The following is a 23,898-nucleotide window of genomic DNA, read 5'->3' as shown; positions in this document are numbered from 1 at the left end:
TCATTGGGTGTATTTAAGGCAGAGATTGATAGGTATCTGAGTAGCCAGGGCACCAAAGATTATGGTGAGAAGGCGGGGGAGTGGGACTAAATGGGAGAATGGATCAGCTCATGATAAAATGGTGGAGCAGACTCGATGGGCCGAATGGCCGACTTCTGCTCCTTTATCTTATGGTCTTATGGATAACCTTGAGAAAAATTTTTTAAATGATGGTGAGACATCTACTTGCATTAAAATTTGGAAAATATTTGAAGCTTTAATCTGAATAATTGTTTATGACATGTATTATTATTGGTGATTATATGTGTATATTAAATTGTTTGCTATTTGTTGGCAAAGGGGGTGACTGAAAATACAAAAGAGCAGCAAATTGAGAACTAGCAAAAATAGATATCTAAATAGCCTAACTATTTTCTTTTATCTTACACAGAACCACCAAATTCCCTGGATCTCAATGGAACACACCCTGGGAAGAAAAAGCTTATAGCTCCTGAAATCAGCCTTTCACTTGACCAAAGTGAAGGCTCAGTTCTTTCTGATGATAACCTTGATACTCCCGAAGATCTTGACATCAATGTAGATGATCTTGAGACTCCCGATGAAGCAGATTCGCTTGAATACTCAGGGCAGGGTAATGAACTGGAGTGGGAAGGTAAAAACAAATTAAGATCAACTGTTATTAAGAGCTATATGAGTTCTTTCAAAGATATTTCTCCAAGGTTCTGCTTCAACAGATCATTACTGATTTATTCTTGCTTTTATTACTTTGGATGTGCTTTGATGAAAATTATAAGTGGCAAGCTAACTGAGTCATGTTGAAAGAGTCAGTTTTCATGTTGTTGGCCAATGCTACCCCATATATCATACTATCTTCCCAAAAAAGAATAGATGGGACTTTACTCAGAATATTGTGAGATTATTGTAAAAGTTTTAAGAGAGAAATCATTCTGCATCAAAAAGTGCAAACAGAAATACAACAAGTATCACTTCACATTTCCTGAGTGGCAAAGTATCGATAATAGTAGGTTGCAGGGCATATGGCATTTTTCATTAAACAGTACTCATAGAGCACTACAGCATAGAAAGAAGCCCTTTGGCTCATCTCGTCCATGAACTTAAGTAATCATGTATTACTTCAATATCACAAGTCTGACCATTCGAATTTGACCATCATTGTTGCTTCAGGCCTTGGTAGCAAAATCTTTAGATGACCAGTCATGACAAAATAGCAAGTAAAATGCATGTAATGTGGAAGAATGTCAAATTTGGGATTGCACCCATATTTGAGGGTAGTTTCGGTCTCGTGTTAAGTCTGTTCCTCTACGTTATGAAACCTTAATGTAAAAATGCAAGTCTTATACATTTCACATTGAAACATATGACTGGCCTTTTGCCATCTTTCTTTCTTCATTCCCTCCAATGAATTCAGTGATAATAATCGAGATAAAAACCTGTGCTATGTGCTGTGGTAATTAGAGTGCAGTCACCTTTATGTCTTTCTATATGTGCTCTAACATATGTGACACAGATGCCCCAGTATCCAGCTGCGTATTCGCTAATTTTCCTGCCACATTCATCTGGAAGGTAAGTTTTGTACCTGTTTCTTCAGTTGTGTACATAGTGACAATGCAAATTGTTCTTTTTTTATCATCCAGTGTCTTCTTTGATGTTAATCACGTACTGTGCATGATCAGTGCATTTTGCATTTTAATGCTCTCTAAAGTGATATTGTTCCACAATTATGTTATAGTTTCTACCAAAATATCTCGTAATTTCCATCAACTTCAAATTTTTTGTCATCTGACTATACATATACATAACCAAATGAAACAACGTTCCTCTGGACCACGGGGCACCCAAGCAACATACATCACATACATCATATAAACCAAAAATATTATACTAAAAGTTCAAGTTTAAATTAAATTATCATTCAACCATACATGAATACTGCCAAGTGAAACAGCGTTCCTCCAAGGTCAGGGTGCAAAACACAGTACCAACAATCATACACAGCACAAGGCCCATACAGCACATAAATAGGCATCCGTTAGTCTCGTGAGACCATGGATTTGCGCCTTGGAAGGTTTCCAGGGCACAGGCCTGGGCAAGGTTGTATGGAAGACCGGCCGTTGCCCATGCTGCAAGTCTCCCCTCTCCACGACACCGATGTTGTCCAAGGGAAGGGCATTAGGAGCCATGCAGCTTGGCACCAGTGTCACCGCAGAGCAATGTGTGGTTAAGTGCCTTGCTCAAGGACACAACACGCTGCCTCAGCCAGGGCTCGAACTAGCGACCTTCAGATCACTAGACGAACACCTTAACCACTTGGCCACGCGCCAACACACAGCAGCACATAAAAGGTAACAGTAAAACATACCAATCACACTAAAAAAAAGTACATAGCTCAAGTCCCTGAGTGATATGTCCTGTAAATTGATAGTGCATCGTTGTTATCAGCAAGAACAAGCAGTTCTCAGCAGTCCGCAAATGAACGTACACATGCAATCTGGCTTGTCATTCTACCAATCAAGCACCGGAGGGCAGCACCTATGGGTGGGGGCCAAATCGCAACCCAGCATGGATGCTGTTTGACTCCACCTCTGGCATCTCCTCTCCAGGACTGCTGTAACAAGCAAACTCATGGCTTGAGGCCTAATCCTTGCTGTAACTGAGGTCACGCACCTTCTCCTGCCGTCTGGGTCACCAATAAACAGGGAAATTAACTTGCAGTATTTTACATCATCAATGTCCAACACAGTCTAGCAATTGCAAGAGAAACATCCAAAACAATCACTCGCAGTTAAACTGCACACTTTCCTCATGCGCTGACTCTGATGGCTTCCTGTGATACACACACCAAGACTCGTTCCCCTGCCAACGAGCAGCTCGTTGATGAGGTACTCCTGCAGTACCTGAAGCTCTTAATGTCCTGCGATTGTGGGGAAAAAAAAGACAAAAAGAGCATTGGTTGGCCCACAAGAGGCTGCTGCTTCTGAACATGCAAACACCTTACCAGAAGATTTATAACTAAACTCATAAAATATAATTCAAAATGTATGTACAGTGCAGTAAAGCAGAGCACAGGTAAACAGTAAACAGCTTGTTGTCCTACCAGGTTGGCTGGTGGCGCAGTGAGATCAGCGCCAGGCGCGAGAAGAGAGGTTCCTGAGCTTGACCCAGTGACAGACCGCCCCCGTGCGCGCTCTCCATCCGTGCCGGGTTGATGTCGAGCTCGCAACTCAACCTCATAAAAAAAAAACACTGCCACCTCCAGTTTAAATTTCCACGTGGATTATTGTGGAGGACCAAATACCAATACCAGTACCCATAGTGACGAGAGCTCAGGGGGCCAGTTTATCTATTAGTCTCACAGCCCGAGGGAAGAAGCTGTTACCCAGTCTGGCAGTCCATGTCCTGATGCTTCTTTACCTTCTTCCTGATGGTAGCAAGTCAAAGTGATTGTGGGACGGGTGGTAGGCAGACATCCCACCCTGCAAAAGCTCGTTTCAGGGAGGTAGCACCATCAATTTGTGGGAGACTCCCGGAACTTCCGGGAGAGGTGGGATGTCTGCAATGGAGTAACTCCTTAGCAGCTAGCCAGCTAGTTTAAGTAACGTTAGCTATGCTAATGAACGAATGACATCCGTTAAACTCACCTCAACATGTCTTTTACAGTCTTAACCCACCATGGGCAATAGAAAAGTCACTGTTGCAAACAGTGCAGCGAGCAACACTGTCATTATTTTTGACCCCTATTAGGCAGGGGTACACTTTATTGTAGCCCGGGGTGACATACGTTTTATATTTTCTTTTTTTGGAACACTCTGCCATGGTGCGCGTGCTCTCTATCTCTCGTTCTCAAAAAAATCGATTTCTGGGATATTGTATATAATTTGCGGGTATCAGGGAGCCACTATCAATATGCGGGAGACTTCCAGAACTTCCGGGAGAGGTGGGATGTCTGGGTAGGGATCTGCAATAATGCTTTTGGCCCTCCTCTGCAATGCTTCCGGTAAATGTCACAAATAGTGGGGAGGGAGGCCCGGATGATCCTCTCAGCAGTTTTTACTGCCCTCCGTAAGATCTTGTCGTCCGATGACTTGTAGCTTCCGCACCAGACAATAATGCAGCCAGACAGGAATCTCTCATTGGTGCTCCTGTAGAAAGTTGTTGGAATGGGGGTGTGGAGCCTTGCACAGTGGTAACTCTCCTCCTTATTTCTGTTGTGCAGCAGGTGTTTGAGGAGTGCACTTCTTTGTATTTGATGAAGAATGAAACAGGTTATCTTTGAGCTTTGGCACTTATGTTGAGTCGAGGGCTGGGCTGGGTGCATCAGCATGATACACTGATTCCTTGCTATCATTGCAGGCAAGTTTCAAAGACAGTGCAACGTTATGGGCTCATTTAAAAGTCAAATACACTTGTGATAACAGCTGCTTCAGATATGTTACCCATCAGAGACCATGGACAAACTGATTCAGGTAACATCATCTAGAAGTACACCAGAATCATGAGCTTACCAGACATTTCTGTACAGCAATGCGAAAGACAAAACCACCTCCTCTCTCTTGCTGCTGACACTGAAATATGATATTCTCTGCAATGAGGATGGCTTGGATTTGAAATAATTTGACAGCATTCTTTAAGTTCAGTATAAAATAAATCTGCTAGTTTCTCTGGTGGAACCAGACTTTCAAATTTGCTGGGCCAACATAGTGAGGAGTATGCAAGATCAGAATTTCAAAATGTTACAAATAAGAATGAATGTCTTTTTTTGATCCCTCAAATTATGGCACCTTTGTGTAAGGGGGTTTCGACTTTTATGTTACTGCGGAGGCTAATTAAAATGGCCTCTTTGTTATGTTAATCTGGGCAGTGCAGCTTTGTTGTGTTAAATGCTGAGAAAGTTTGCGCTAGCAGCTTGTTTTTGTTTAGAGTGTGATAAGAAATATGTTATTAACCAATTGGGATAGTTGTTACGTTTTTGGTGTATTTGAAGATACTGTATGCGCGGGGTTTTGGGGGCAGAAGGCGGGAGAGCGAGACAGAGGATGGACGAAGTGCTGTGATGTCTGCTAACGGGGTCGGACCCCGAGGAGGGTGTTCAGCGAGGAGACGGAGACGGACTCGTGTGGAGCGTCTGGTCGACCACCGTTGTTGGTCCCAGGTGGCTGGTCGAGGTGGTCCGAGGGGTCGCAGGGTGAAGAAGAAGGTCCTTGAGCTCCAAATGTTTTGTGCATGAAGAGATTGAACTTTGATAAGTGTGGCGCCTTTTATTTTCCTTTTATATTTTATTCTCTCTTAATTATATAGTTCCAGTAATATCTATAAACTGAATCATTTAATTGCATCTGGTGTATTGTCTGTTATTTGGGCAGGGTGGGGTACCTCACACAGCAGCCATACAAACTATTACCTAGTTTGGCGAGGCCGAGGCTGTTTTCCTAGATGACAGTGAGCTGAGCAACCCTGAGGGTGGCCAGGTGGGGCTACATTGTGTGGGCTTTGTCTGGGATTGAGTCTGCTGGTATGCTGTGTGGGTGCCCTGTTTAAATCTGTAATGAGTGTCTCTGTCAGTTATTTGCTGGTGATTGCTGTATGCGTGGTGGGTAAGGTCTTTGTTCGAGTTCAGACTAGCATTGACGAGTTGGACGTGGCACTCGGGGCTGTCCATGCGGTTGGGAGAGAGAGGAAAGAGTGGTCTGATTTAGAGGTAGGGTCTGCGAATAAATGTTCTAGCTCTGGCAGGCTCCGCCTGGCACTTGGGATAGTGTCCACCCCAAGAGGGGCGGAGACGTGCGAGACGTGGGCGGAGCGGATCTCTCAGTTGTTAGATGAGTGGCAGTGCTCGGTTAAGGGAGAGCGACAGGGATTGGTTGAAAGTTTGAGTAGGCGGGCTGGTGATGGTGTTAGAGCAGTCAGGTTCACTTACACTGTAGTGACAGCTGTCAGTTATTTGAAAGAGGGGGGAAAGTTGTCAGTGTGGCTAGGAGGGCAGCTAAATTGCTTGCAGTGCCAGGGGGATCATTTCAGGGGATCAGCCTCTCCTTCAGTTGTTCAGCTGATCAGAGAGGTGTCGGGAAACTTAGGGGAGGCCCAGTGGGGGAACGGCTTGGGGTCTCTGGGGAAGCACATTCCCAGAAATGTACCAATGAATTTCTGAATGGAAAAGACTCTATTCCTGAAGGCTTAGAGGGACCACGCCCCAGGGTGTTGTTACGGATAGAGGGAAGTGATGCTAAAGCTATCCTCGACCCCAGGGCGCAGATCAAGTTGTTGTACAGTTCGTTTTACAACCAGTGTCTGAAGCATTTACCCTTGACAACTGCAGGGGCACCGGAGACTTTGGGTACTAGTGGCAGTAGTTATCCAGAAGACGATGATTGGTTAGTGACCCTGGAGTTTATGGGGGCATTGTCTGGGCACCCAGTATGTCGAGTTGCTTCTGAGGACGTGTGTAGCAGCCTTGAGCTGGTACCGAATTTAAACGAGACCCAGCGGTGGTACGATTGGGGAAGGTAGCTGAGGGTGAGACCCTCTTAGTAGGTGCTCCGAACTACCACAAGGGAGGGGAGTTGACCGCTGAAGACACCTCAGTGAGAGAGAGGTCACAGCAACTGGACCCTGGCGCCGTGCAAGATGGAGGCAGCGTGTGTGTGGATTATGCAACGTGATTTAATGTGCTGGATCTGAGGAGTGGACGTTGCCAGATCCTGAGGAGTGCGGCTGTCGAGCCGAAGATGGCCGTTACTAGTTCCCTAGGATTCTTCCGATCCAAAAGGCTGCCCAAGGGCATATCCGGAGCCCCTGCATCCTTCCCGCGGGGCATGAGGAAGACCATGGGGGAAGTGAAGGTGTGTGGAGTTTTGATGTATGTGGATGACCGCCTAGAGCTTGGATTCGCCTGGGGGACTATGAGGCGAGGCGAGTGGCTGAGCCCAGGCAACCGAAGCGAAGTGTCAAATGTGGAGGAGTTTTTGGCCGGAGGAGTTTGGTGCAATGTGAGAAAAATGACCCGACATACCAGTTGAACTTCCTGGTGTTGGGACAGACGGTGGTGGACCTGGGGATGGAAACCTAGGTCGTCAATCTGAATGAGACACAGGGAAGCGAGGGGATTTGCACCACACTGCGGTCATGTACTGATGAATTAATCCAGCGAGAAGAAACAATGACCCACCTTCGAAGGGATCAGCAGAAACTCAAGATGTCCATTCAGAACAGATTGGAAGACTTGCAAGTTGGGGAAGATCAAGGAAGTTTTCTGACTAAGGTCAACAGAAAACCGAGAGCCCAGGGAGGGGAGTTTGACTACACTCCCGAGGAGGTGAAGAAATGGAGGACAGATCTCGGAAAAGGGAGGCGGACGCTTGAAAGGAACCTGAAGGTGACTATCGCGAGTTTAAATGAAGTGGAAAAACTGAAAGTTGACCTGGAAGACGTCCTCAGGAAGAAACAATCGGAGGCCGAACATTCTTTAACTGCTGCTTTTCTGGTCAGGGTGGAAGAAGCTGGTGGGGTAACTACGTCCCAGATTGAGGTGGCCAGGAACCCTGAGTCAGAACTGCTGAGGCTGTGGCGAGAGTTGAAGGAGTCCCCGAAGAAGCTGACGTCTCGGCTGCAGGAGGCTGAAGGGGTAGCCCCGGCTAAACGTTTCGGTTTGGAGAAACTCAAACAGCAGCTACCGATCAAAGGAATGAGGAAGGATACGGATTCGAAGGATGATATGCAGCACATGTGGTACATGCTGCCTTTCGCTAACTTGAGAAAGAGACCTTTGGCCCTTCACCCACTGGGTCAGGTGTAGTGGGGAGGGCTAGCTGTGGGCAGTCTGAGTTGAGGCAGGATCAGGAAGGAAGAGAAGCAGGGCCCCGGACATGGGACAGGGGGCTCTGAGCTGTAGTGGTGGCCTGAGTGAGAGAGGAGTTGGCAAGCAGGCCCGAGGTATCCCTAGTAGTGTCTGAGCCTTTTGGGTTTAGGTGAGGGGGTACGGAGGTCTCAGAGGGTTAAGAAGCTCCCAGATAGGTTGGCCTATGTAGCGCCCGTGGGACGGGCGTAGGGTCCACTGTTTGGGGAGCACTGTCACTGTGTGTATCTGTGTATGTGTGTGTTGTGTGTCTGCAGGACTGGTTGGCAAGTTATTTAGAAGTCATGAGGACCTGACTTTATCTGGTGGGGGGAGAGTGTAAGGGAGTTTCGACTTTTACGTTACTGCTGAGGCTAATTAAAATGGCCTCTTTGTTATGTTAATCTGGGGAATGCGGCTTTGTTGTGTTAAACACTGAGAAAGTTTGCGCTAGCAGCTTGTTTTGGTTTAGAGTGTGATAAGAAATATGTTATTAACCAATTGGGATAGTTGTTATGGTTTTGGTGTATTTGAAGATACTGTATGTGCGGGGTTTTGGGGGCAGAAGGTGGGAGAGCGAGACAGAGGATGGACGAGGTGCTGTGATGTCTGCTAACGGGGTCGGACCCCGAGGAGGGTGTTCAGCAAGGAGACAGAGACGGACTCGTGTGGAGCGTCTGGTCGACCACCGTTGTTGGTCCCAGGTGGCCGGTCGAGGTGGTCCGAGGGGTCGCAGGGTGAAGAAGAAGGTCCTTGAGCTCCATCTGTTTTGTGCATGAAGAGATTGAACTTTGATAAGTGTGGCGCCTTTTATTTTCCTTTTATATTTTATTCTCTCTTAATTATATAGTTCCAGTAATATCTATAAACTGTGAATCATTTAATTGCATCTGGTGTATTATTTGTTATTTGGGCGGGGTGGGGTACCTCACACAGCAGCCACACAAACTATAACCTAGTTTGGCGGGGCCGAGACTGTTTTCCTAGACGACAGTGAGCTGAGCGACCCTGAGGGTGGCCAGGTGGGGCTACATTTGTAATTGAAGTTTTTTTTTGTTGCTCTGAAGTTTTCTTTTTAAACAGTAGGTGTTGTGTTGTAATAAAAAATACTCACTAGATACTTCATGGTTACTCAAGTTTTCCAAACAATATAAAGGCTGTTTGCAGAATTGATTTCAAGTGAATCCCTACTCCATTCCTACACTCAGTGGTCATCTTCTTCTTCTTCTCTGTCTTGTTTTATGGCAGTTGGCACCCAGCTTAATGGTGCATTACCACCACCTTCTGCTCCGGAGTGTGCAAGAGACTTACATTCTAAATCCCTTCACCCAATCTCACACACACACATACCCCAACCTACACTTTGTCCTCCCTTCTTTGGCCATCCTAGTACCCTATTCCTGCTTATCCATCATATCCTATAAAAAAAAGCCGTGTACCCCTTAAGAAAGCTAAAAATACCCTAACCTGAGCTCTTTCACCCATGCCCAGCACCTTTTAATTCACCTTTTAATGTGAATTCCTGCACCTCCAGTTCCTTTAGATTAATTCTCATCATCTCTCTCTGTATCCCATACTTCCTGCAACTCAGAACTACATGCTCTACTGACTCCTCTTCCTGACTTTCCTCACACAATCCTGTCTGGTGTTTCCCTATCATTTTCAATGTTTTGTTTAATGCACAGTGCCCCAGCCTTAACCCAGTCCGGACAGTTTCATCTCTTCTGTATCGACTACCTACCCTAGTACCTGCAACTCTTTTTTGTATTTGATATAAATGCCTCCCTTTCCCCTCCCTGTCCCATCTTTCTTGCCACATTTGGTTGATTTTTCCCCAGATTACACACTTAACCTCTGCTTTACTGATACTAATGTGCATTTCTATATTTTCTTTCTTTAACGCCCTCTTTGCCAACTCATCCACCCTCTCATTCCCCTTCACCCCTACACGTGTTGGATCCCATAGAAATTTTACACTCAGTGGTCACTTTATTAAGTATCCCTATCCACCTGTTCAACTGCATTGAGCTGAGGAACTGACTGCACTTTTCTTCTGTCACCTTGGCTTTATGTCACAACTATTATTTGAGACCAACACATATACTCTTGGTTTACCAAGAAGAACTAGGGCTGCTTTGATGAGAATAACCAAGTAGCTAATGAATGGTTTTTGCATTGAAAGCTTCACCACTTCACAAAGGAAAAGAAACAGCTCTGCGGGTTCCTGAGGGCAACTGCAGTATAGGTGCAGCGGTAAATGGTTGATCTAAAGAACACGTGGTAGATGCTCAGTGCATGAGAAGCCCAGCAACCCCAGTGACTGCAATGACATGACTGGGTTCTTAAAGGTTTCAAAAGTTATCTGTGGCCAATACGTAAAGAACCCACCACACTGAAAGCAAAGGATGCAAGTCAACTTGTTAGAGACAGAAAGGCTGTGAATGCCTGCTGGAAGAGATCCTTTGAGACCTCCTCAGTTACGGATCTGCTTTGGCTCGAGCTCTCTTAATTCTACCCCTCGGCTACTTTTTCAGGCCAGTCTTACTGCCACTTCTGACTAACTCAAATTCAGAAAAGACCAAATCCCAACTAACAAGTTACAAAGCCTTGGGAACAGATAGTTTCCCTGGTGAACCCCTAAAACTCAGTAGTGAAGAGGTTCAGTCACAGATTCATCAACTCACAAAACCTTAAGCCCCCAAGATCATCTTATAGAATGTAGAGAAATCTATTTGTGGGACCTGCAGGAGTTCTTTCCGCAGACTGCCACAGGGAAAGTTGTCACCAAGAGCAGCCTGATCTGAATCCTTTATTTTGAATCTCCCATCACATTATTTCCTGTTTTATTCTGTGACCAGCATACTAATCACCTCCCTCACTCCATCTCCACTGCTCCATCATCAGTTACTGATATTTCAGCAATAAGACCATTGTTCTCTAGAACTCAGTGTTTGTTGTACTGTGTCAAATTCTTTTAGATTTTTAATTTACTTCAGAGCCACTATAGACGTCAATTATTTCTGATATGTACCGTCAGTACATTTTTTTAAGCTAATTCTAGTGTCTGTTTTCCTCCTGTGGAAGAATGGTGGACCTTTAAAGCATTTGGCTTAACGTTATAAAAGGACTGCTGATTTGACTTGAAAATAGCATTGAATATTTATCATCTGTAATCAAAGAAATGTATGTGGATTTAGTGAGTACACAAAGGAGTCTTTTAATCACTGAGCACTCACTGCAGAAAAATGGGTCAGTGTCTCTCATGCGGAAAGTAAGAAAAATGAAAAGAAGAACCCAGATTAGTAATTGTGTACGTCTGTAAAAGCTATTCAGTGGCAAAACAAATATTTTCAGGCTTGTTGACAAACTGTTTTTGTAATAATACATCGTTCAAAATATTTTAATGCAAATATTTGCTGTTGTCTTCAAAGGTTCACTGATAACTTCCCATTAAGAAGCAAGACATCATTTTTGTCTGATATTTCTTTCCTTTCTCACTCATCTTGTCATTGGAAAAGGCCACCAATCATTTTGGTTTTCTAAAGGCTATAAAAATGTCAGACATTTATCTTACTGGAAATACAAATCTAAAATTTTACTTACACCAGAATAGTACAAGTAAATCATCGATACATATACCAGTAAGGTACATTTAACAGAACAATAATTCTAAAGTGAGCTTGCTCTGGGATTTTCAATGCAATCAGCATACTGCAAGTCTAGTTAAATTTGCATAAGTTGTAACTTCGGTTCACAGATATCTTGTATGTTGTTCATTTGTCAACCAACTACTTTTACATTTGCTATTGAAAACATTGAAATATAATGTATTCAGTAAATGTCAACTGCATTGGAATATTTAATGTGATATAACTTTATATTGCAAAAACGTTATGACTAGAATATACCATTGCCAGATACATAGATTATATTGATCTCCTAGTCTACTATTTCAGTGCAGGAATTAGACAATTTATTTTAAATGGACAATCAATTTGGCAAAATTAATTGGCAAAGGAAAATGTCATATGTTACTCTGGTAATTCATCTTGCAATTTAACAGAAAGGAAACAGTGATGAAGCAAGATTGTTTCAGTAAAGAAATGGTGTTCGTACATGAAAATCTTACTTTGGCATGTTTACCGTTCCTGTGGTCATGTAGTTCCTTTTAGTCCTCAACAGATTTTACTTAATTTGTCAAGTTGATAGAGAAATTTGTCTGTATTATGTTTCTTCACTGTTGATACAGAACTTAACCTGCCCCTTAAGACAGTTAGTGGTATTTCCTGATGTTTCTGGAGATAAAGGAATTTTAGCACAACTGATACATTTGCAGTTGACTTTTTCTTCAATTATGAAGTTCTACTTTAGGCTCTATTTTGCTCACACTCTCTTCACTGGTCTCCCAAAGCTCAAGATACAGGAGGGTAGCATTATTCCCATTCCCATTCCCTCACCTATTTTCCTATAGCTTATTCTCTCTCACAGGCTCATCACCTCCAACCTGGTTCTCCAACCATCAGCTTAAGAAGTAACTTACAGTAAATAACTACCTACTCACCGGTGTACCTATGGGACATGGGATGAAACTGGTGCACCCAGGGAAACGCTCATGTCGTCATAGGGAAAACATGAAAACTCGATACAGGATCAGAGGCCAGGACTGAATCCAGGTTGTTGGGTTATGAAGCAGTGGCAGCACCTGTTTTCAGAATCAGAATCAGATTTATTATTACCAGCATGTGACATGAAATTTGTTAACTTAGCCACTCTGGCTGAGTCATAAAGGGCATAACAGAATCCTGCTCCAGCAGTGACAGATGAATAGTGATATATCGTATTACAGATCAGGATGGCAATGGGAAAGGAACCAAGAAATTATCAGCAGGCTTGGTACTTCCAAATAGTCAGTATCATGGACTAAGAGAGAGAGTTATAGAGAAGTACAGCATACTATCTACTCCCATTGATCTGCACCAGGACCATAGCCCTCCATATCTCCACTATCCATGTACCTATCCAAACTCCTCTTAAATGCTGAAATAGAGCGCGCATGGACCACTTGTGCTGGCAGTTCATTCCACACTCTCACAATCCTCTGAGTGAAGAAATTTCCCCTCTGGTGCTCCTCCCCCTTTACCTTTCTTTCATGGTCTTCTGTCCTCTCCTATTAGATTCCCTCTTCTCCAGCCCTTTATCTCTTTCCCCCATCGACTTCCCAGCTCTAAACTTCACCCCTTGTCCGCACCTCTCTTTCACCTTGTGTTTCTTCCTCCCCTCCCCTCATCTTCTTACTCTGACTCCTCATCTTTTTTCTCCAGTCCTGATGAAGGGTCTCAGCCTGAAACATCGACTATTTACTCTTTTCCATAGACACTCCCTAGCCTGCTGAGTTCCTCCAGCATTTATTGTGTGTTGCATGTTCCTAATGTGGACAGTTGAGATTAGTGTAGATGGGGAAAAAAACATTGCCAAGGATGTGATGCCCCAGAAGGGTTGTTTCTGTGCTGTTTGGCTCTACAACAGACTGAATATCAATAATGCAAATAAAGTTGCTGGTGTCATTCAAAGAAGACAGCTCTTGGGACCTGCTTTGTTTGTGAATCGCTTAGGTGTACCTGGCAGTCACTGGTAAGATTTGAAATGTGGATTGGACAGTTGAAGGTTAAGTAATTCTCCCACATTTGACAGGATGTCAGCCTGTAAAGCCCATCTGTTTGCAGTAGGAAGCAAGGAGAATTGCATGATTGTGATGGTAATAGAAATATCCCCAAATCTATTAAAAACTCACTTAATGCTGTGCAAGATAAACCTTTCTCTATAAAGCTAGGGCACAAAGTAAAAAAGCCAAGAAGTACATAAAGCAAAATTGTTGTGAATTTCATTGTAATGTTGCAGGATGTATTTACGTATATATATCTCACCCTGGTTTCCTTGGCTGCGTAAGTCTAGGGACGACGACCTCCGACCCCACCAAACTCGTATGATTGAGGTGCACTCGATCCCACCTCAAACCCCGGTTTGTGTGGATGCTGTGTAATTTGCTACCCTCTACCACCTTGTTACAAGTTAGTGCCACGAAATTACAGACAGTACACTGTATATGATTAAAGGAATTATATTTATGAATCTTAACTAAAGAGTTAGTAAAGAGTAATAAACAGAAAAGGACCCATTCTAATTAAACAGTCAAATGTGCACAAGTTAGAGCTCATCTTGAACTTCTCTGTCACTCACACGCTGGGCCCTCGGTCAACGTGAAAGCACACACCACCTTCCAAACGTCTCTCGCAATCCATCTCGAACAAACGGGTCTCCCACTGGATCGTACGCTACGACTGGTTCTCTCCTGCGTCCTTTCTCTTCATCTCCTTTTGAACAAAAGCCCTAAGCCCAACGTTAGTGACCCTCACCAGAGAAACCTCCCTTTAATCTGACCGTCCTAATTGAATGGCACACATTTCTCATATATATTTCAAATGTTTAAGCTTAGTCGTAGGCAGATGGGAGCTAGTATGATAGGTTGGAGGACATGGTCACAGGGAGAATTACAGGCTCCTTACAGACAGTGAGAGGAACTGAATCTTGTTCTTACAGCTGGCACTATAAGGTATTACACTAGCTACTGTAATGATATGCCATCCTATATTGTGTTCAGTTTGGTCAGCTCACTATAGGAAAGATGTGGAAGATCCATTGAGGGTGCAGTGGAGATTTACCAGGATGCTGCCTATATTAGGGACCATGTTTTATGAGGAAAGGTTGAGCAAAGCCAGGGCTTTTCACTTTGGAATGGAGAAGGATGAGAGGTGACTTGATAGAGGTGCATAAGAGATAAGAGACATTAATAGAGTTGACAGCCAGCACCCTTTACCCGGGAAGGAAATGGCTAATATTGAGAGGACATAATTTTAAGGTGATCAAAAGAAACTCAGAGGCTGTTTTTTATACAGAGAGCGGCGGGTGTGTGGAACACACTGCCAGAGGTGGTGGTAGAGGCAGACATGTTAGGAATATTTAAGATGAAAGAAAAACGGAGGGTGATGTGGGTGTGGGAGGGAGGCATCAAATTGATTTTGGAGTAGGTAATGGGTTGATACAGTACCAGGGGCCAAAGGGCCCATACTGTGCTATACTGTTTTATGTTCACTATATCTACATAGAATTCTCGGTGGTTATCAGTAGGTTAGTTTGGCTTTGTTGAGAGCAGTGGAATCTCATGACAGGATTCATTTACCATGTTGAAGTTGCTTCGGCCAAGGCAGGTGCCTTATTGCTCACTGCGTGTGTATTGACAAATCTCATGAACACCACTCTGCCGAGATGAAAAATATTCCTAATGAAAAATGCTGAACTACTTTATGTTGTGAAATATTCACAGTGACAGCTGTTTCTATCAATAGTTTTAACGTTCACAAGTGAAATGAAACAGTGACCAGAAGCATCGAGCTATTTGTTGCACTAGTGTTAGATTAAACAAAATCTGACAGATGGCAAAGCCAATATACATAAACTGCTAAATTTGACTAGAAGCTACATATCAAAACATTTACTTTTAATATAAATCAAGTTTTTTCATAGTTGCTAATAACAATTACATGTGATTATTAAGGTGAAAAATAATGTTCCAAAGTAGCATAATTTGATTGTTTTGTACTGTTATCTATATATTACACTCCTGATGCTGTTGTGTGTCTTGAATTTTGTTCTGCGGAAAATAGATGCAAAAATCAGCCATTAAGTGCTATTTGGACAATTTACTTTTCTTCACTTGATATCCTGTACAGCAGGGTCAAAAACATTTCAAACCATTGGCCATCTTTGTTGAGGCTGATGGAAAAGACTAAGGTGCTAAAAACTATGAAGTGGAAGCAGTCTGGTGATCAAGCTGCAGTGCAGCCCACTGTTGGATGGATTACCAGACACTTGCTGAAATGGAGATATTGTGAAGAGTAGTACGGCCTGACACTCTACACAGCAAATCGAAAGAACAACATCGCATACAACATCTTGGATGGATTTGGCAGCGGGCATGAGGCCTATATTGACTGGTGTTATCCTTTCAAAGTTCAAAGTAAATTTATTATCGAAGTACGTACGTACAACCCTGAGATTCATTTTCTTGTGGGCATACTCAGTAAACCCAATAACCATAATAGAATCAATGAAAGACTGCACTGACAGGACAGATGACCACTGTGCAAAAGACAACAAACTGTGCAAATACAAAAGGGAAGAAAAAAAAGAAATAATAATAATAAACAAATAAGCAATAGGTATCCAGAACGAGAGTCCTTGAAAGCGAGTCTATAGGTTGTGGGGACATTTCAGTGATGAGGCAAGTGAAGCTGAGTGAAGTTAACCCCACTGGTTCAGGAGCCTGAGTGTTGAGGGGTAATAACTGTTCCTGAGCAGTTCTTATCCTTTGTTTTCTTTTCAAATGAATGTTAGTCACAGGTGACTTTGTAATTTCCATATCGGTTTATCTGGCTTTAGCTGATCATGACTTTGCGAAGGTGCTTCCTGCAATTGTTGTTAAGTTGGAATGACATCATTGTAGGTGAAGCTGATTGATTGAGCTTTTATGGCTAATTACTTCTGAGATACAATGTCCATAATAATCTCCTATTTAAATATGTCATCAAATGACTGGGTTGCTGCTGAAGAACTATCCAGTGTTAACAGTGTCATTGTATCTGCTGACACTCATTTTTGGGTATATTGCTCCTGTTCTCATGTGCTGCAAGATATTGGGGGTTGTCAAAGACCAGCAGTGTCATTAATTCCTTGCCCTGTAACTTAGTCTCTTTCATATTCCCATCAATTTTCTTGTGGTATACATGTATATTAGGGGTAATTTACTACAGCCAATTAACCAAACAATCAGCATTTCTTTAGACTGTGGGAGGAAACCAGAACACCCATATGGTCACATTTAGAATGTGAAACTCCACATGTACTGTAAGTCATCAGAAGGTCAGTCCAGGGTTAGTGGAGTGTTAAGACAGTAGGATGACCTGCTATGCTACGCTACATTAACCTTGCCAAGTGAAAGAGAAATTCCTCTGCCTGTAAGTGTTGGTGCATAAGATCTAGTACAGAAAAGTTTTTATAACCTTAGATTTACAATGAGAACCACTGTGGCTAAAGTGTTTTTTTAATAATTTTTCTCATAATCCCCTTCTCCAATATAGGACCCTGTTCTAGTAACAAACTAGAATTTTATGACTCTTTTGTCAGTTTATCCACTTTTAGTGAAGTCCTAACCCGACTAATTTGCAGATTCCCAGTTAACCTCTCCAGTATATTACTTATTCCCTCATTATGCCCCGACACCATTACATAGCCAACTGACCAACTAATATTTTATGTTTCACTTTTTATACCAAGCACTGCATAGGTTATTTCAACTTTTTATTCTATTTAATATTACTTAGTTCAGAAGGGGGTGTAGGACTCTGAAATATCAAATGCATTTTTTTCTATTCGACTGATGCTACAAGACCTGCTGTTTTGCCATTTCGAAGTATTTTGCTGTCTTGTGTCTTTATTGCTAATAAGAGCATTCTTTATAAAATTGTGTATATTGCACATACAACTGAATGCTGAATATTTATTACAAGTATTGTCTTTTAGATGAAACACCAAGCACAGTCAATATGGGAAGAGAAGTGGCAGAACCTATACCAGAATATACAGCTGAAGAGGAACGCACTGATAACCGGTTATGGCGAACTGTTGTCATTGGGGAACAGGAACACAGGATTGACATGAAAGCTATTGAACCTTACAGAAAAGTTGTCTCTCATGGGGGTAAGGCATTTCATCAAAGTATTCCTCTCTTGAAGGAAAACATAAGTTAGATAACTTAGATTATATAACAAGCAATATGCTATTGCATATTTGGCTCAACTCCAGTGCCATATATTAAGAAGTTGTAGTAAATTGTGGATTTTCCTAGATTGGTCTCAGTAAATGAGTATCAATTTCGCTCAATTAAACCTACATCTTTAGGTAAACATGACCTTTCATTCCCTAATTTTTAAATTTTTGAATCATAATAAAATGGAACCACACAGACCCATTTAGAACAACAGTTTGCATTAAATTTAATAAAAGCAGATAAAAGTAATCACCCTCAGCAATTAACACAACAAGTGAAATTAGGAATTGTTGCTGAAGATACAATAAGGTGATTTCTTGTGTTTTGTATAACTTAGTTGCAAAAATAAATTGTTCCTCTTTCTGGTGCATCCTTGACATAATAGGATTTTTTTATACCTGTAAACTAAGATACTTTTGCCCAAAGACGTTGCACTCTTTTTTTTGTGGCTAATTGTTGCCAAATTGTTTGGCTAAATAGTTTTCTGCATGTTCTACACATTAAGGTTATTCTTTACATTACCCTATCTTAATTGCAGTGAGGTTCTGGTTGTGAGCTTTGTCCTTGATGACCTTCACACAATGATAATATGTCTACAGTGATGTTTGATTACAATTTCCAGGTTATTGGCCTACTGGTGATACATGTTGAATTTAGTATTCAGTGATTTCAAATAGAACATGAAGACGTTAATGTTCTTAAACTACTACTGGTGATAGAGTTCATAAAGATAGGAATTTATTAAAGTGGTCCTTGTAAATTGCTTGCAGTGTATCTTATACATGCGTTGATAAAAGAGAGCCATTTGATGCATCATGACTAGCTAGTACTCTGCACAATTCCATCTCTACATTATTTCCTTTTAACATTGAGCCATACAGCTTGGAAGTATCCCCTTTGACCCACTGTGTCCATGCCGATCATTAAGCACCAAATTTTTCTTCCCACATTTCCATTAGCAACTTCCCAATTCCATCAGTCATATGTTCACTAAGGCCAATTTAGAATGGTCAGTTTACTTACCAATCCACGTGTCTTTTGGATGCAGGCAATAACTGGAGCAACACGATCACAGAGAATATATGATTCCAGCCAGACAGCACCGGATCTCAGAACTATACCCAGGTTGCTGGATCTGTGAGGCAGCTGCAAAACTTACTGTGACACTATGTAGGGGCTACTTTGTTCATTGAGCTATGTTACTAAGCAGGTTAATTAATTTCACATCAAAGGTGTACCCATTGACACTTACATGGGCCCCAGCTATGTCTGTATCATTATTGGCTGTACTTCTTTTTCCTCTCCATGACCTCACCCAGCTTCTCTTTCCCTTTGTTCAGCTTTTTCATTGTTTCACCTCCACGTCATCTCCATCTGCCCCACCTATCTCATCTGGTTCCAGCAATCTACCCTTCACTTCCATATACTGGCTGTCTTTCCTTTCTCCCTCAAGACCTGATGCATGGTCTCAAGCTGAGATGTTGACACATCCCTTTGGCCTACACAGATACTGTTTAATACACTGAATTCTTCCAGCTGTTACTTTTGGCCCCAGACTCCATCATCTTGTGCTTATGATGCAAGACAGGCCATTGATTAGAGGCTTGAAGATACTTGGCTTGCTGATTTATTCAGTTTACATTGCTTGCAAGGTACTTTGCAAGAAGTATCACCTGAAAATATTATTAATTATGCTTATTAAAAGTTCGTTCCTTCACTTACCTGGTGATTAGAAGAAAACTCTTACAGTTATTTCAGACTGAAACTGTTTTTTTAAGCTATGGCATGCCCAGGCAACCTCATAGAAAACAATCTCTCCCTCAGTGTCGCAAAAACAAAGGAGCTGGTTGTGGATTACAGGAGCAATGGAGACAGGCTAACCCCGATATTGACATCACTGGAGACATCAATTGACATCAGTCGAGAGGGTAAACAGCTTTAAGCTCCTCAGCATACACATCACCAAGGATCTCACGAGGTCTGTACATACTAGCTGCATGCTGCAGTCCCGTTTGCTAGATGGTAGCAGCTGAAACAGTTTGCAGTTGGGGTAGCTGGAAGTCCTGGTGATCCTCCAGGCCCTTGTTACGCACCTACTGCTATTAATGTCCTGAATAGAGGACAGTTCACATCTACAGATGCGCTGTGCTGTCTACACCACTCTCTGCAGTGCCCAGCGGTTGAAAGTAGTACAGTTCCCATATCAGGCGATGACATAGCCAGTCAGGATGCTCTCAATTCTGCTCCTGTAGAAAATCCTAGGGATTTGGGGACTTATGCCAAACTTCTTCAGCTTTCTGAGGTGAAGCAGGTGCTGTTGTGCTTTTATCACCTCATAGCCAGTATGTACAGTCCAGGTGAGATCCTCAGTGACGTGTATACCAAGGAACTTGAAACTACTCACCCTCTCAACTACAGTCCCAGCTTCTGGCAGACCGCATTGAGCAGCTGGAGCTGCGATTGGATTCATACTGGAGCATCCGCGATGCTGAGAAAGTCGTGAATAGCACTTTCGGTGAGTTGGCCACACCGCAGGTAAAGGCTACACAGGCAGAAAGGGATTGGGTGGCCACGAAACAGCGTAGCAGTAGGCAGGTAGTGCAGGAGTCCCATGAGGTCATCTCCCTCCTAAACAGATAGACTGTTTTGGATACTGTTGGGGGAGATGTCTCATCAGGGGAAGGCAGCAGCAGCCGAGTTCATGGCACCATGGGTGGCTCTGAGGCACAGGAGGGAAGGAAAAGGAGTGGGAGAGTTATAGTGATAGGGGATTCGATTGTAAGGGAAACAGATAGGCGTTTCTGCGGCCGCAAACGAGACTCCAGGAGGGTATGTTGCCTCCCAGGTGCAAGGATCAAGGATGTCTCTGAGCGGCTGCAGGACACAAAGGTAGGACCACAAAGGTAAAAATCTCTGGATTACTACCAGTGCCACGTGCTAGTCAGAGTAGAAATAGAAGGATATTTCAGATGAATATGTGGCTTGAAAAATGGTGCAAGAGGGAGGGATTCAAATTTCTGGGGCATTGGAACCAGTTCTGGAGGAGGTGGGACCGGTACAAACAGGACGGTCTGCACTTGGGCTGGACTGGAACCAATGTCCTAGGGGGAGCGTTTGCTACTGTTGTTCAGGAGCATTTAAACTAATGTGGCAGGGGGGTGGGAACAAGTGCAGAGAGACAGAGGGGTGTAAAATGAGGGTAGAAGCAAAAAGTAGTAAGGTGAAAAGTAAAAGTGGCAGGCCGGCAAATACAGGGCAAAAATCAAAAAGGGCCACTTTTCAACATAATTGTATAAGGGCTAAGAGTGTTGTAAAAGCAAGCCTGAAGGTTTTGTGTGTCAATGCAAGGAGCATTCGTAACAAGGTGGATGAATTGAATGTGCAGATAGTTATTAATGAATATGATATAGTTGGGATCACAGAGACATGGCTCCAGGGTGACCAAGGACGGGAGCTCAACATTCAGGGATATTCAATATTCAGGAGGGATAGACATGAAAGAAAAGGAGGTGGGGTGGCATTGCTGGTTAGAGAGGAGATTAACGCAATAGAAAGGAAGGACATTAGCCAGGAGGATGTGGAATCGATATGGGTAGAGCTGCATAACACTAAGGGGCAGAAAACGTTGGTGGGAGTTGTGTACAGGCCACCTAACAGTAGTACTGAGGTTGGGGATGGCATTAAACAGGAAATTAGAAATACGTGCAATAAAGGAACAGCAGTTATAATGGGTGACTTCAATCTACATATAGATTGGGTGAACCAAATTGGTAAGGGTGCTGAGGAAGAGGATTCCTTGGAATGTATGCGGGATGGTTTTCTGAACCAACATGTTGAGCAACCAACTAGAGAGCAGGCTATTCTAGACTGGGTATTGAACAATGAGGAAGGGTTAATTAGCAATCTTGTCGTGCGAGGCCCCTTGGGTAAGAGTGACCATAATATGGTGGAATTCTTCATTAGGATGGAGAGTGATATAGTTAATTCAGTAACAAAGGTTCTGAACTTAAAGAAGGGTAACTTTGAAGGTATGAGACGTGAATTAACTAAGATAGGCTGGCAAATGATACTTAAAGGGTTGACAGTGGATATGCAATGGTAAGCATTTAAAGATTGCATGGATGAACATCAACAATTGTTCATCCCAGTTTAGCAAAAGAATAAACCAGGGAAGGTAGTGCACTCGTGGCTGACAAGGGAAATTAGCGATAGTATCAATTCCAAAGAAGAAACATACAAGTTAGCCAGAAAAAGTGGCTCACCTGAGGACTGGGAGAAATTCAGAGTCCAGCAGAGGAGGACAAAGGGCTTAATTAGGAAAGGGAAAAAAAGATTATGAGAGAAGGCTGGCAAGGAACATAAAAACTGACTGTAAAAGCTTTTACAGATATGTGAAAAGAAAAAGATTGGTTAAGACAAATGTAGGCCCCTTACAATCAGAAACAGGTGAATTGATCATGGGGAACAAGGACATGGCAGACCAATTGAATAACTACTTTGGTTCTGTCTTCACTAAGGAGGACATAAATAATCTTCCGGAAATAGTAGGAGACCGAAGGTCTAGTGAGATGGAGGAACTGAGGGAAATGCATGTTAGTAGGGAAGTGGTGTTAGGTAAATTCAAGGGATTAAAGGCAGATAAATCCCCAGGGCCAGATGGTCTGCATCCCAGAGTGCTTAAGGAAGTGGCCCAAGAAGTAGTGGATGCATTAGTGATAATTTTTCAAAACTCTTTAGATTCTGGATTAGTTCCTGAGGATTGGAGGGTGGCTAATGTAACCCCACTTTTTAAAAAAGGAGGGAGAGAGAAACTGGGGAATTATAGACCGGTAAGCCTGATATCGCTGGTGGGGAAAATGCTAGAGTCAGTTATCAAAGATGTGATAACAGCACATTTGGAAAGTGGTGAAATCATCGGACAAAGTCAGCATGGATTTGTGAAAGGAAAATCATGTCTGACGAATCTCATAGAATTTTTTGAGGATGTAACTAGTAGAGTGGATAGGGGAGAACCAGTGGATGTGGTATATTTGGATTTTCAAAAGGCTTTTGACAAGGTCCCACACAGGAGATTAGTGTGCAAACTTAAAGCATACGGTATTGGGGGTATGGTATTGATGTGGATAGAGAATTGGTTGGCAGACAGGAAGCAAAGAGTGGGAATAAATGGGACCTTTTCAGAATGGCAGGCAGTGACTAGTGGGGTACCGCAAGGCTCAGTGTTGGGACCCCAGCTGTTTACGATATATATAAATGACTTAGACGAGGGAATTAAATGCAGCATCTCCAAGTTTGTGAATGACACGAAGCTGGGCGGCAGTGTTAGCTGTGAGGAGGATGCTAAGAGGATGCAGGGTGACTTGGATAGGTTAGGTGAGTGGGCAAGTTCATGGCAGATGCAATTTAATGTGGATAAATGTGAGGTTATCCACTTTGGTAGCAAGAATAGGAAAACAGATTATTATCTGAATGGTGGCTGATTAGGAAAAGGGGAGGTGCAACGAGACCTGGGTGTCGTTGTACACCAGTCATTGAAAGTGGGTATGCAGGTACAGCAGGCGGTGAAAAAGGCGAATGGTATGCTGGCATTCATAGCAAGAGGATTCGAGTACAGGAGCAGGGAGGTACTACTGCAGTTGTACAAGGCCTTGGTGAGACCACACCTGGAGTATTGTGTGCAGTTTTGGTCCCCTAATCTGAGGAAAGACATTCTTGCCATAGAGGGAGTACAAAGAAGGTTCACCAGATTGATTCCTGGGATGGTAGGACTTTCATATGATGAAAGACTGGATTGACTAGGCTTATACTCTCTGGAATTTAGAAGATTGAGGGGGGATCTGATTGAAACGTATAAAATTTTAAAGGGATTGGACAGGCTAGATGCAGGAAGGTTGTTCCCGATGTTGGGGAAGTCCAGAACAAGGGGTCACGGTTTGAGGATAAAGGGGATGCCTTTTAGGACCGAGATGAGGAATAACTTCTTCATGCAGGGAGTGGTGAATCTGTGGAATTCTCTGCCACAGGAAACAGTTGAGGCCAGTTCATTGGCTATATTTAAGGGGGAGTTAGATATGGCTCTTGTGGCTAAAGGGATCGGGGGTATGGAGGGAAGGCTGATACAGGGTTCTGAGTTGGATGATCAGCCATGATCGTACTGAATGGCGGT

General features: G+C 43.0%; 1 protein-coding gene across 7 annotated transcripts in view; it reads left to right on the top strand.

Annotated features, from left to right (window-relative positions):
* Positions 1–23,898, top strand: part of LOC134357338 (protein prune homolog 2-like) — a 338,972-nt gene that overhangs the window by 279,086 nt on the left and 35,988 nt on the right. For all 7 annotated transcript variants that reach the window (XM_063068774.1, XM_063068772.1, XM_063068773.1 and 4 more), the window contains 2 exons: positions 431–652; positions 17,486–17,662. In XM_063068774.1, coding sequence (XP_062924844.1) covers positions 431–652; positions 17,486–17,662 — 399 coding nt within the window. The remainder of the gene's footprint in view (positions 1–430; positions 653–17,485; positions 17,663–23,898) is intronic.

This window comes from Mobula hypostoma, chromosome 16 (genome assembly GCF_963921235.1).
Source record: "Mobula hypostoma chromosome 16, sMobHyp1.1, whole genome shotgun sequence".
In the NCBI taxonomy this organism is placed as follows: Eukaryota; Metazoa; Chordata; class Chondrichthyes; order Myliobatiformes; family Myliobatidae; genus Mobula; species Mobula hypostoma.
This window is presented reverse-complemented; position numbering and strand designations above follow the sequence as displayed.